Source organism: Lagenorhynchus albirostris, chromosome 1, assembly GCF_949774975.1.
Source record: "Lagenorhynchus albirostris chromosome 1, mLagAlb1.1, whole genome shotgun sequence".
Lineage (NCBI taxonomy): Eukaryota > Metazoa > Chordata > Mammalia > Artiodactyla > Delphinidae > Lagenorhynchus > Lagenorhynchus albirostris.
Genome location: NC_083095.1, coordinates 181,198,816 through 181,213,134, shown reverse-complemented (window position 1 = coordinate 181,213,134; position 14,319 = coordinate 181,198,816). Strand labels below are relative to the sequence as shown.

The window sequence follows — 14,319 nt, the reverse complement described above, 5'->3', positions numbered from 1 at the left end:
CCTGGTGGCGCAGTGGTTGAGAGTCCGCCTGCTGATGCAGGGGACACGGGTTCGTGCCCCGGTCCGGGAAGATCCCACATGTCGTGGAGCGGCTGGGCCTGTGAGCCATAGCCACTGAGCCTGCGCGTCCGGAGCCTGTGCTCCGCAACGGGAGAGGCCACAACAGTGAGAGGCCCGCGTACCATAAAAAAAAAAAGGGAAAAAAATTGCAGAGGAATGAACACTCCCAAACTCATTCTACGAGGCCACCATCACCCTGATACCAAAACCAGGCGAAGCTACTACAAAAAGAGAAAATTCAATGTCACTGATGAATATAGATGCAAAAATCCTCAAAAAATACTAGCAAACAGAATCCAACAACACATGAAAAGGATCATACACCATGATTAAGTGGGATTTATCCCAGGGATGCAAGGATTCTTCAATATACGCAAATCAATGAATGTGATACACCATACTAACGAACTGAAGAATAAAAACCACATGATCATCTCAAAAGAAGCAGAAAAAGCTTCTGAATTTTGTCAAATTATGATAAAAACTCTTGATAACTCTTGATAAAAATTTTCCAGGAAGTGGGCATAGAGGGAACCTACCTCAATATAATAAAGGCCATATATGACAAACCCATAGCCAACATCATTCTCAATGGTTAAAAACCGAAAGCATTTCCTCTAAGATCATGAACAACACAAGGATGTCCACTCTCGCCACTATTATTCAACATAGTTTTGGAAGTCCTAGCCATGGCAATCAGAGAAGAAAGAGAAATAAAATGAATCCAAATCGGAAAAGAAGAAGTAAAGCTGTCACTGTTTGCAGATGACATGATATTATATATAGCGAATCCTAAAGATGCCAGCAGAAAACTACTAGAGCTAATCAATGAATTTGGTAAAGTTGCAGGATACAAAATTAATGCACAGAAATCTCTTGCATTCCTATACACTAACAATGAAAGATCAGAAAGAGAAATTAAGAAACAATCCCATTCACCATTGAAACAAAAAGAATAAAATACTTAGTAATAAACCTACATAAGGAGGTAAAAGTCCTGTACTCAGAAAATTATAAGACACTGAGGAAAGAAATCAAAGATGACACAAACAGATGGAGAGATATACCATGTTCTTGGATTGGAAGAATCAATATTATGAAAATGACTCTAATACCCAAAGCAATCTACAGATTCAGTGCAATCCCTATCAAATTACCAATGGCACTTTTTACAGAACTAGAGCAAAAAATCTTAAAATCTGTACGGAGACACAAAAGACCCTGAATAGCCAAAGCAATCTTGAGAGAAAAAAAGAGAGCTGGGGCTTCCCTGGTGGCGCAGTGGTTGGGAGTCCACCTGCCGATGCAGGGGACATGGGTTCGTGCCCCGGTCTGGGAAGATCCCACATGCCGTGGAGCGGCTGGGCTCATGAGCCATGGCCGCTGAGTCTGCACGTCCGGAGCCTGTGCTCCGGAACGGGAGAGGCCACAAGAGTGAGAGGCCCACGTACTGCAAAAAAAAAAAAAAAAAAAAACAACGGAGCTGGAGGAATCAGACTCCCTGACTTCAGACTATACTACAAAGCTACAGTAATTAAGACAATATGGTACTGGCACAACAACAGAAATACAGATCAATGGAACAGGATAGAAAGCCCAGAGACAAACCCACGCACCTATGGTCAACTAATCTGTGACAAAGGAGGCAAGGATATACAATGGAGAAAAGACAGTCTCTTCAATAAGTGGCTCTGGGAAAACTACATGGACAGCTACATGTAAAAGAATGAAATTAGAACACTCCCTAATACCATATACAAAAATAAACTCAAAATGGATTAAAGACCTAAATATAAGACCAGACACTATAAAACTCTTAGAGGAAAACATAGGAAGAACACTCTTTGACATATATCACAGCAAGATCTTTTTTGACCCACCTCCTAGAGTAATGAAAGTAAAAATAAACAAATGGGTCCTAATGAAACTTAAAAGCTTTTGCACAGCAAACAAACTATAAACAAGATGAAAAGACAACCCTCAGAATGGGAGAAAATATTTGCAAATGAATCAACAGACAAAGGATTAATCTCCAAAATATTTAAACAGCTCATGCAGCTCAATATTAAAAAAACAAACCCAGTCAAAAATTGGGCAGAAGACCTAAATAAACATTTCTCCAAAGAAGACATACAGATGGCCAAGAGGCACATGAAAAGCTGTTCAACATCACTAATCATTAGAGAAATGCAAATCAAAACTACAATGAGGTATCACCTCACACCAGTTAGAATGGGCATCATCAGAAATTCTACAAACAAATGCTGGAGAGGGTGTGGAAAAAAGGGAACCCTCTTGCACTGTTGGTGGGAATGTAAAGTGATATAGCCATTATGGAGAACAGTATGGAGGTCCCTTAAAAAACTAAAAAAAGAATTACCATATGATCCAGCAATCCCACTACTGGGCATATACCCTGAGAAAACCATAATTCAAAAGGACACATGTACCCCAATGTTCACTGCAGCTCTATTTACAATAGCCAGGTCATGGAAGCAACCTAAATGCCCATTGATAGACGAGTGGATAAAGAAGATGTGGTACATATATACAATGGAATATTACTCAGCCATAAAAAGGAACGAAATCGGGTCATTTGTAGAGACGTGGATGGACCTAGAGACTGTCATACAGAGTGAACTGAGTCAGAAATAGAAAAACAAATATCGTACATTAACGCATATATGTGGAATCTAGAAAAATGGTACAGATGAAATGGTTTTCAAGGCAGAAATAGAGACACAGATGTAGAGAACAAACATATAGACACTAAGCGGGGAAAGTGGTGGGGCGGGGGGGTGGGGAGTGATGGTGGTGGGATGAATGGGGAGATTGGGATTGACATGTATGTCAATATGTATAAAATAGATAACTAATAAGAAACAGCTGTATAAAAAAATTAAAATTTAAATAAAAGATAAAATGACATTGTACAGATCCCAAAGGAAACGCTGGCCTTCCAGGTGGCACGAAGAGTGGATCTGCAGGAGGTCCCAGCTCAGCCTCCATCTGCAGCCTCTGAGGCCTGGCGTCCCAGCTGTGCTTCGCCACCAAGATGCTGGGGGACCCCGCTGCTCCCGGTCCGGGGCTCTCTGGGGAGCCTGCTCTTCCCAGGAGCCCATGTCGGTGCATTAAATACAGCCAGGCACATGGGAATTTTCCCAAACACAAGGCTAGCAAGGCCCCTGGCTGGAGATTGTGTTTAGACTCCCCCTGACTCACACTTTCCTGTTTATTTCCCATCCCCGCTCAACTGAATTATGCTGTGAAAGCCAGGTGCGGCCGCAAGGACATTCGCAAATTGGCCACAGAGCGGCGGTGAAGGGCAGCACCAAGCCACCGGCCCAGGGCCAGCCTCATTTTCTGACCCCAGGGCTCCCCTCGCTGGGGCAAACTTCTCATTCCTCTCCTCTCCCTGTGTTCCTTTGTTTCTATCCACGAGTTGTGGAAATCACTGGCCAAAAACATTCTCCTGGAGCTGGAAGAGTAAGTACCTCCTGTGCGTTTTGAATCTGCTGTGACTCGCCAGAACTTCACAGCAAGGCGTGCTCAGCGTAAAGCAGCGTTTCGCCGAAGCACAGCCACCCCATGAGAAAACAGCAGCCACGCTCAGCAGCTCCTAGGGCAAGGCTGCCATCAGCTCCTGCAGCCCCTGCACCCAGAGACCTGCTTCCTGAAGGCAGCCAGTATCTACCTGCACTGCCAACTGTACTTGGCCGTGGGGCAAATTCCTGCCTGCAAGACAGAGGGTCCATTATTCCACAGGCTCGCTGTTCCCCAGGTATGGGGAAGCGCACAGGCGTTTGTTTTTATCTTTCATTCTACTTTGCAAAGCACAGGCTATCTTTACAGAGACCTGAACCTCATTCATTTCCTGCAAAGCACAGAGGAGAAATTCCACTCCTGGCAGGCTCCTGTGCCCCTGCCTCAAGCATGAGTGGGGTTAAGAGAACACTAAGCTCTGTAGTCCTGATGGAAAGCCCCAGCCTGTGTCATCTTGACACTGCTCCAGCCCTGTGTGCTCCCTGAGTGCACCACACCCCTGCAAGTCCCATGCCTTCACTGATAAGTGGAGTTAATAGGAACTGCAGGGGCTTCCCACTTCTGCCATTTAATTAACTATGCAACCTCAAAGAACAAAAACCAGATTTTCTGGGCCTTTCATCTTTCATTTGTAAAATGACGACCCTGGATTATTAAACTAAGATGAAGTATACAAAGTCTAACGTTAAAAATTGATATGAGTAATAGAAGTAAATAACAGGGTTTTTTGTTTGTTTGTTTGTTTTTGTTTTTGTTCAGAAGAGCTAGGACCATGTCTGAACCCAATCTGCTCTGGTTATCATCTCCAACCGAGGAAATAAAATCAGTATACCTCCCCACATCCCTCTCTTTTCTTCTTCAAGCAAGGCATCTGCTCAGTTATAGGAGGCAGAATTCAGCTGTCTTCTGCAGAGGCCAGACCCTGAAGCCTTCTGTGGGTTGACCCTGTTTCTGTCCCCTGTTTTTCCTGACCACAAACGTCTGAAAAACACAGGTACCGACTCAGAACCTTGAGATGGCAGGTTAAGCATATGAAACACCAGCACAATTTGCAAAAAGGTCTAAATCTTTATGGCCTGTACCTTTTGTTAAGGGGCTAGGAGGAAGAAAAAAGGCACAGTAAGATAGAAAGTGAATATCCAATATGAAAAAGCAAATGATAAGTGAAGGCGGAAGGAGAGAATCCTGCTTTTCCTAAAAGCTTATTGAAAGACAAGGCTATGCCAAACTCTTGCCAAACCCCTCCACCCTTTCATGTGGTGGTAGAGGAAACAGCCCTGTGTTTCTGGCTTTCCTTACCAGTCACGGCGGTGTTGGCCACCTTGTACCTCTTCTTCCTGCAGCCATTCATATCCTCCCCTGGACTGCCAGACAGTGGAGTGGGGCTCACACCCCATCCGCCCACAATTCTGAAACCGTGGAGGAGGTTCCCTAAGAAATGAGGCTCATTCTGTAGTCCGGCCCTTGCTATTCCTTATACCAGGAATACCCACAGGCACTGCTAGTCTCTTGCTTGAGTGACTAACCCCAGCCCGTTCTGAATGTGCCCAGCCCCAAAGACCGGTCGGACTTGCTGCTTCTTCAGCAGGTAACTCCTCAAGGCTTGATGTTACATCAACAGAGTTTCTGAGTAGTTTGTGTGTTTACAAATCAAGATCAAATTAACATCCAGATGCAGGGGTATGTGTCCAGAAGTATAAACATACACACATGCAGTAATAAACATTAGAATCCGCCTTTCGAAGCTTACCCAGAGATCTTTCCTTCGTCTGGTTGGCCGACCTCACCACTGGAAGGCTCGCTCGAGTCCGGCTGCCTCTGGAGAAAGGACTTGGAGCTTCTCCCTCAGACATGGCTTCCAAAGACTCTCCAGACGCCTCTGATAAACGCTCTGCCGGGTCACCCACGTTGGGAGGCTGAGGACTGTGAGACAGTTTGGGGCTTCTTGTCTGCAAAAGGCATGTGAAAGAAAGTGGAAAATAGCCTAGTATTAATTATGCTGAAAATATTTTTAATGCCATCAAGGTCTACTAATCTGGAAAAACAACATGGCAACGAGAAAAAGTCCATCGGAAGGACTAGATACAAAAATAAAGACAGAGTGGTTCAAAGTAGCAGTTGTGAACGTTAGTGAGAGAAAAGAGTCCCTGAGTATTCCATTAAGATTTTTATCACTGGACATCTACTGTGCATATGCCGTTTCAAGCAAGGCATGGAGGACAAGCCACATCACAGGAAAGAAGGATGGCAAGTCAATTCCTTTGGCCAAATTCTAGTGGTTGTTACGATCACAGCAGAGGGGACTGTGCACGTTTTTATCACCTAACACGGATGACGCACCCGCACCAGAGTAAACTGAACACACCCAGTTCTTTAAACTCTTCTATTAAGACTGTTTCCAAAATCAGTAAAATATGATTGTGAGGGAGATATTTCTATCACAGTTGATTTTTTTCTTTTGAGGCAGGAATCCCATAATTTGGATTATGTCTAGTTTTGGTTATTACTTACCTCGCCAATCAACAGACGGTATCTATAATAACTTAAACACACATAATACAAAATTTAATTTCCCTCTGGGTTATCTATACTGTAATGGCAAGGGACTGAATGTGTAAAACACTCATAATCTATGTTGGTCAATAACATTCCTTGAACATATACTGAGCACTGTGGGCGATTCAGAGACAGACAGACGTCATGTTGCCTGATGTGAATGAGTTTCAAAACTAATTGGTGAAATGAATGAAGGACAACAAATAACACAAGATAATGTATAATTAAGTTTAAACCACGAACTGTGTGGTACGTCCATTCATCCTTTCAACAGACACCTGTTGAGTGCCTACTGTGTTCCAGGCACCTGCTAGGTACACGCTAGCACATGCTAGGTACTGGGAACAGAACGACAGACAAAAGAGACATGATCCTGCCCTCATGGTGCTTACAGCCGAGTCAGGGGACAGACACTGAAGACATTGACAGTGTGTAACCCAGGCTGGGGAGGGGGGTGTATGTGGGTGGAAAGTTGGAAAAGCAAGTAAACTGTGACCTCAAGGACGTGCGAAGTTGGGAGGAGGGGGCAAGCCAGCGGGTGGGGTGAAAAGAAAAAGGCATTCCAGGTGGAAGGGACAGCATGTGCAAAGTCCCCGAGGCAGAAAGAAGTGGCAAGTACTGGAGACAGGGTGGGACTGGAGACCAGAAGAGCCCAGATCTCACGGAGCCTTAGCGTCAAGGGGAGAATTTTCAATGTGACTCTAAGCTACCAGAATGCCACTGAGGTATTGGAGGCAGGGAGAAGGGGGAGGTGGCCAGGAGCAGATACATTTTTCATAAGATCATTTGGGCTATTGTGTGGAGGCTGGAGATTATACGTGTAGAAGGTCAAAGAAAGGGAGTCAGTGAAACTGGGGGGCTTAGGATGAATGAATGCACGATCTCAGCTTTCCCCCTCCCAAAGCCTGCCCCTGCTTTCATTACAATTCCAGGCAAACTGATCTGAATTAATCAGCAGGTGAGTTTTCTCTTACTAAGATGCCGAAGGTGCTGACGGGCTGGTCGTGGGACACAGGCAGTCCCCAGGAGCCAGGTTTTTTTTGCGGGGGGGGGGGGGGGGCGTGGTTTGCATTCCTTAACGTCCTCTTAAGTCTTCCTAAGGATGCATTTTGAAGTTAAAAACACCAAAGCACTTAACTGTCAAGGTAGGACCAGCTTTGTGGGTGTACAAGCGACCCAGCATTTAAAAGTGCTCTGGGCTTGGTTTCGTGCTCTGCTGTGGCCGTCTTGAAACGCTTAATAATTTTTTGGAACAAGATACACTAAGAATTATATACAGCCGGTCCTGCCGCAAGGCTTCAGCTGCAGAACTCTTTCAGGGATGCCCCAGGTGTGCCTGATGTTCTAGGGGAGCCCTTTGAGGATGCGATGGTCAGTTCCTTTCCCTTTTCTTGCTAAAAGTACCAGGAGACCCCTCTTGGCAGGCGCACTACTGTATTATCTAGACACCCACCCCTGCTACACCTCTTAGGACATTTCCACAGAAGAAAACAGGAGTAAGGTCAGAACATAGCCCCCTGTACCCCCTTCATCGAGGTGGCCAGCCTCGGTGTTCCACAGGAAACTCTCCGCTCAGATGACATGCCCACATCATGGCCAGAAAGGACACCCATGAACAGTTAACTTGTCTCTTTGCTTTGGGTTAATGTTTCCGTGCAAGGCCCCGAAGCGGTTTATTTTTCATAAAGTCTGCTTGTGTTACAAAGATTGGGATCTGGCTTTGGCACTCTTTAAGAGTATTGCTAGACTTAAAAAAAAAAAACAACCCTAATCACTGCCCAGCTCACCAAGAGTTATGTAAATTCATATGGTCTTCAGTGAGGTAGATAGCTGGTTACTATTCTCAGCAGAATATCAAACTCAAATGTCCTCATCCCTGACTTAAAAAAAAAAAAGAAAGAAAATACATTCAGCTTAGCAAAGTAGCCAAGAAATAATATTACTTGAAGCAACATGGCTACAATGACAACCTCTGGTGTTTGGTCATCTTTGCAGCCCATGGAAGACACAATGCATTTGATGAGTTGTCATTTTCCATTGCAAAAGGCAATAATCCTTGAAGAAAATCAAAATCAAATTTCTATTTCTTGTTCAGGGTCATCGTGGTTGGAGTATGTATAAAAATAAAGATATAAGGGCTCAATCCTTTTTTATTTTTTTTTAAGCTTCCTAAACACAGCTATTCAGTTCCAAATATAAACGCCTGCTCTCGTTATTATGTCATTCACTTTCTCATTGCAAACTATCACTGCATATTAGCAATCTTCTCACACCGTACTCTCCCCTCAGATGCCAGCTCGATGCTGAGACATCATTTAGGGAAGAGAAAAGACAATGAAAATTGCTGACACTGGTGTCAGATACCCTATGATTTGACGTATTAAAAAAAAAAAAGTCAAAAAGCATTTGAAACAGGGACTTGGTACTCAGCCCGCTGCGAGTCTCAGGAGGTTAAAAGTGCTGTGTGGTTCTTAAGCTCATAACGCATTTAAGGTATATTTTGGGGCCAAGGATAATATACGTGTAACAGTTGGACAAGAGGCACTAAGAGATGTGTCACTGTGACAGCACAGGGCAGAACGGGGTTTGGGGGATAAGTGCTGACATTAAAGGATGGGTTGGGAGAGGACGGAGAGCAGAGGTGAGAGGTGCTAGGGATGGTCTGAGCGAAGTCACCCACTGAGGTTCTAAGGTCTGTGTGCACTCGGGGGCACGTGGGAGGAGGGGGTGGGACAGCTGGTGGCTTCTAAAGGAGTTGTCCCCCCTGTGCACACTCTGAGGTCCTTCTCTGCTCTCTCGAAGGAGCTAACAGATGCACCGTCCAGAAGCAGCTGAGTACCAAGTCGTCTTTTCGTACAGGCAACCCCCTCTCCAGTAACAGTGAATACATGACAAAGTTCCCCTTTTGTTATTTGACTTGACACTTAGCCATCTTTGAAAGGGTTCTGGCCCTCAAACAATGCCCCCCTCTCTGCGGAATTCCTCCCTGCCCATATGGATAAGTTCCTGATGTCCAATGTCCCACATCCAGGGTAAATACAGATTGTAGCATCCTTGGACCGTTCTGCTTTGCACCTGTTGTCCCAGTGTAAATATTAGTAGTAACTCCCTTCCACTCTCAAAGGTATCCTGGTTTGAGTGATGCAGTGTATGGTCACCCACTCCCAGCCCAGTCGCAGCTGACTGGACCAAGCAGTAGCCACTTGATCCTGGCTGGACCAATCACATGCCCCTCCTGGAAATGGAGCCCTGGGACAATGAAGCTCTTTAGTCTGTATCCACTGAGAACGTAAAATGTGAGGTCATTTGAAGCTGTGGCTGACACGCACAAGGGAATGTGAAACAGAGAGAGAAGAGTACAGAGAAAGGATGAAGCAGATCTGTATAGAAAAAGGGAGACAAGAGACCCCCATGACTCCAATGGGAGACCCTAAAAGACAGAACAGCTATCTGGGCCCCTAGGCATGCCAGCTCCTGAGTCCAGTACACTGTGAGGTCTTTCCAAATTATTCCTTCCAACTAATGCCATTCTTATACTTAAACCAGTTTGAGGTGACTCTGTGTCTTCCAAGCAAACCATCACAGACAAAGACCAATTCTAACAGCTCCCCTGCCCGGGCAGCTATGAGGCTCACAGTTTTATAACATTGGTAGTAACTGTGGAGAAAGTTAAACTCTCTGGAGCTTTTGCTCTCATTTTGTATTTCACAAATTAAACATTCTTTTAAAAATTATGGGGGAGGGCACAACGCAGGGTTACTAGGATTTTATTTTGCAAAGTAAGGGGCATCCAAACATGCCCTCTCGCTTGAAATTTTCCCTCTGTACGGCACCATGTTGCCACGAGAAAGGAAAGATATTTTAATACCAAAAAAATGGGAGGCAGGATACTCACACAATTCAGATTTGGCTCAAGAAAAAAGTCTTTCTGTTGGGAGTTACTGTTCTCATTTTGACTCAGAAGAAGCCTTTTCTTGGTCATGCATCATCTCCAGCATGGTGTTTGGAGCCCCTGCCCCAAGCTTCTGGGAGGAGAGCTGCCCCTAACTGGGAAGATTCAGGAAGCAGAGAATGGTGGAAACGCTCCCTGAGCCACCTGGGCAGGACTCCAGGGCCTGGAAAGCTGGATTTCAGCGCTTCACGGACACCCATTACCACCTCCCTCTGTTTCCATCACAACCTTCTAGATGTTTCCCTAAATCATCAGGCGATCCCAAACCTACCACTCAAACAGGAAGTCCTCTGGGGTCATGCAGGAAGGGGCAGTCTGTGTAACCAGGCCACCTGAACCCCACTGATCAGTTCTTGTCTTTACTTCTTCAAAAAGGGCTTTCAATCACCAAGGGATGCTGGGGTAGGAGGCTTCAGGCAGATCCCTCCTCTGCATCACCCGTAACAAGTGCAGACCGGTTCTCTAGGAAGACTGTCTTCCTAGTGGGGGTGGGAGAGAAAGGAACTCACAAATTCAGTGCCTGCTGCAATGTGACTGACTGTGTGGTCATCTCATTGAACCCTCACTGCCACTTCGTAGTACTGGCTACGCTGAGGAGACAAATCGTGGAAGCAACTTACCCAAAAATTCTAGCTAGTGGAGGAACTGGGACCAAGTCTGCAGGATTCCAGAGCTGACAGGGGTAAAGTCATTTAACCAGGAGTCTGTCGGCCAGCTTGCACCAAAATTGGGCAACGTACAATCTCACTAAGTCATAGTTTCCTCTTCTGTAAGACCAGAGGTTGACTGGTTGGTAGCTAGTCCTTTCAGGACTAAAATTTCATCACTCTACGATACACACCACAAAGAAGAAGAAAAATCATGTCACCCAGAAAACTTCAGCTGACTGAGATTCCTTCAAATGGTTTTCCCCAAATGATTACCCCCATTGCATCTGCTCTACAGAAATATGTAGCTAGCTAGCACCAAGATCCAGGTTCCTGCATTTGTGTCCTCAAGTGCACGCAACACAGTTGCAGAGCATTAATTTTTAAAAGGCTGCCATACATGCATTTTAAGGTCATGAACAAATATTGGCTGAAGTGTTCACCGTGAGGAGTATGCTCTGCTAGGAGATCAAATTGTTCTTATTATATGCAGTGTTGTATTTGGGGACTAAAAGCAAAGAGAAAAGAAAATTAGGGCTGGAGGCATTGAGGATGTTTCGTCATTCCCATTTTTCAGACCCTGTAAACTCTAATTTGAAATGCCAAGGTCCAGAAAATAAAGCCTGCACATGTACCTTTAGGTAAGATGCTAACTGTTGGCAACAGTGGGGTGTGTCTGATTAGCCAGGGCGCACACTTCGCGTCAGATTATGTTCTATTTTAAAAAGAAAACCCAAAGTTGCCTTACTGGAATTTTACTCCATTTTAATGAATGCCCAATTTCCACAGAGAGTTCAGAAATAGAGTAAAGCTTCCCACATGCAAATGCAAATGTATTCAGAATGACTCATTATCCTAATACTCACTCATTGACATGGTTAATTTAATCATGACATTCAGACACTTTCACCCCATTTCTTGCGCTTAGGAAGCTTTCAACTCAAAATCCAGTCAAAATTGTGACGTCAACTGAAGAGATATTTCTAGATGTTATGTACTCTTATGAAAGATAAAAGGAGCAAAATATTTGAAGTTCACGAACACTGGAAGATCCCCAGACTTTAGTTTTCTTTACCATCCCTGCTTTGCGCTCCTCTAACCTCAGGAGAACGGACAAGTCGCCGCTATGGAAGGTTTAAGCTTTGAAATGTGCTCAGAGTCCTGTTTAGAACCACAACGCAGTGCTTCCGCTCCCTTCTCCGGCCCTCCTTGTTTCCAAAGTCTACGGCCTCTGCTGGGTTTGGGTCTGGGGATGTGAAGACCAAGAGCTCCCACAGGGGCTTCCCCTTACATAAACCCATCCAGGTGGCCGCAGCAGCTGAGGACCTGCCATTCTCAGGTGCCTCCGGGGACCCACACCCTGGGGTGCTTCTAAAGCAGCGGGACCGGGTCTCCCCACAGCTCTTTGGCTACTTCTCACAACTTCCGCCGATGGCCACAGGGATGAAACCTGAGCCAACATCTCCTCAGGGCCAGTCTTAGCCTGATGGCCGATCTGGGGAACAGACCGAGGACATCCCGGTTCTAGAGCATGACAGATCGATGTGAGAACTGGAACACAAGTGTAGGAGAGAACTGTACTTAGTTTTGTAACAAATGTGTAATTTTGTGGGGGGGGGGCTGGTGCTAATGACTCAGAGGACAAGAAATCAGCTTTTGTTTTCAATAGAAAACTTGGGTGCAAGCACAAAAGGGTCCTGCTGGTAACGCGCACACACACACACACACACACACACACACACACACACACACACACACACGATACAGTGTTGGATGTGTACCTGGGTGCTTCTTGGGAGTAGTTTGTGGACACATGCCAGGTTCACCGGTAACCAGGTATTTCTGGGTCTTAACACAAGAAGGACATATATGCACACACACCTCCCATTCTAATACCAACTTCCAACTGTGCATATCTGAGATTCTCATAAAGACGGACTTAGGTTTAGCCCTGCAAATCAGTATTTCCCTTCCCCAGCTTGGACAAAGGGGATACATTTTTCTCCAGGATTTATTTCGATGAATTATCCTTGATAAACTCAGTTTATACCCTGTTTCCTCAAGGGTAATATTTCAACCCCTTCCTCCCTCTTTCCACCAAAAGGGTACCCAGACATTTTTCATGATTTTCACCTGTGAAAACAGAAAAGCTGTTTGGTCTGGACTAAAATCAGACGATTCAGCAGTTGAGCAAAGTACAGCTGTGTCTTTTGCTTCCCCGTTTTTCCTTCACTGTGCCTATCAGTTCATTAACAGATCAGAAAGATGAACAGGCCGTGAGGCTGGGGAGTCCACTCCCCTCGCCTCCCTGGCCAGAGCCGGCCACAGGCATCCCTGCGGCGAGGCAGGCGCTGCACAGAGCCGAGTGAGACGAGCAGGACCCCTCTGCCGACACGCTCTCACCATGCGAAGCCCCCTCCCGCAGATGCCAAGAGACGCATGACGAGGACACCTCTGTTCAGACAAGGATGCTTCCTCGTTATTTCAAGAAGCATCGCACGACACAGACACTCTTTCGAGGTATCTGTGCGTCAGATGACTCTTCTGAGATATCATCAACTTATCTTGTCCTCATGGCTGTCAGCAACAAACATGATGGGACATCTACCCCCATCCCCAAGTTCCTGGGGAAACGGCCAAGCCTCTGTGTTCCAAGGTCTTCCCAGGTGGAAGGCCTGTGATCAGCGTCTCAGTGCTACAGAGGTCACCCCAGAGACTCCCTCCCTAGATTGGGCTCAGGGGGTAAAGGCGTTTGGAAGATGAGTCTGGGGTTGCCCACCCCCGACCCCCACAGTGTGAGAGGAGAAAGGTTGCTAATTGGGCAGGAAGAGGGGGGCTGAGTGACTTTGCAGGGCCGGGAAGAGGATGCTGGCTTTGTTGGTGGTGGTGGTGATGGTGAGGATGTTCTTCAAACTCTGGAGGCCTGGATTCCACTTACAAGGAGTGGCCCCGGGTGGAGGAGGTGTGTGCGGTGTGCTCAGAGCGGCTGAAGGGCTTAGCCTGGCAGACAGCCCCGTGAGCCCACCTGCAAACAGACCACTGGGAGGCCATCTGCTGAGTCCCAGGAGACCCAGGAACCTTACCCAGTTCTATCAGACTAGATGCCATCCCTGGGATTTCTTTATGACCCCGAGTGACGAGAATACATTTCCCAATAACTGCTGAAGCCAAGCCAGATTAATTTGATATACAAACATGGAGAAGAGTGTTACTTACTATAGTTGAGGGTCAGGGAACAAATCTGTACATGTTACATCTTTAGTAGAATACATAAATCTAGAAACTTAGAAGGCTGGTTAACAAGTTGCAATGGAGCCACACTATGGAATACTATGCAGTCATAATCAAGGTGCTTTTAAGAACTTTTTTTTCATAATCTAAGAAATGGAAGGAATATACCCAAATACTAGCCTTGGTTTCTTTTACACAGTAGTATTATGAGTAATATACCTTCGTCTTTATTTCTCCAAAACGAGGATAATATTGCTTTTGCAAATCAGAGATTTACTGCGTAAGCATGATCTTTTTAAAGAGTGAATCAGGGGAAGGGAAGACCTTCTC

The 14,319-nt window shown here is 45.6% G+C and overlaps 1 protein-coding gene across 7 annotated transcripts in view; it reads right to left on the bottom strand.

Moving 5' to 3' along the window:
- The window catches only part of KIAA1217 (KIAA1217 ortholog), a 330,037-nt gene that overhangs the window by 171,822 nt on the left and 143,896 nt on the right, over window positions 1-14,319 (bottom strand). For all 7 annotated transcript variants that reach the window (XM_060161598.1, XM_060161618.1, XM_060161607.1 and 4 more), the window contains one exon: window positions 5,354-5,552. In XM_060161598.1, the coding sequence (XP_060017581.1) occupies window positions 5,354-5,552 (199 nt within the window). The remainder of the gene's footprint in view (window positions 1-5,353; window positions 5,553-14,319) is intronic.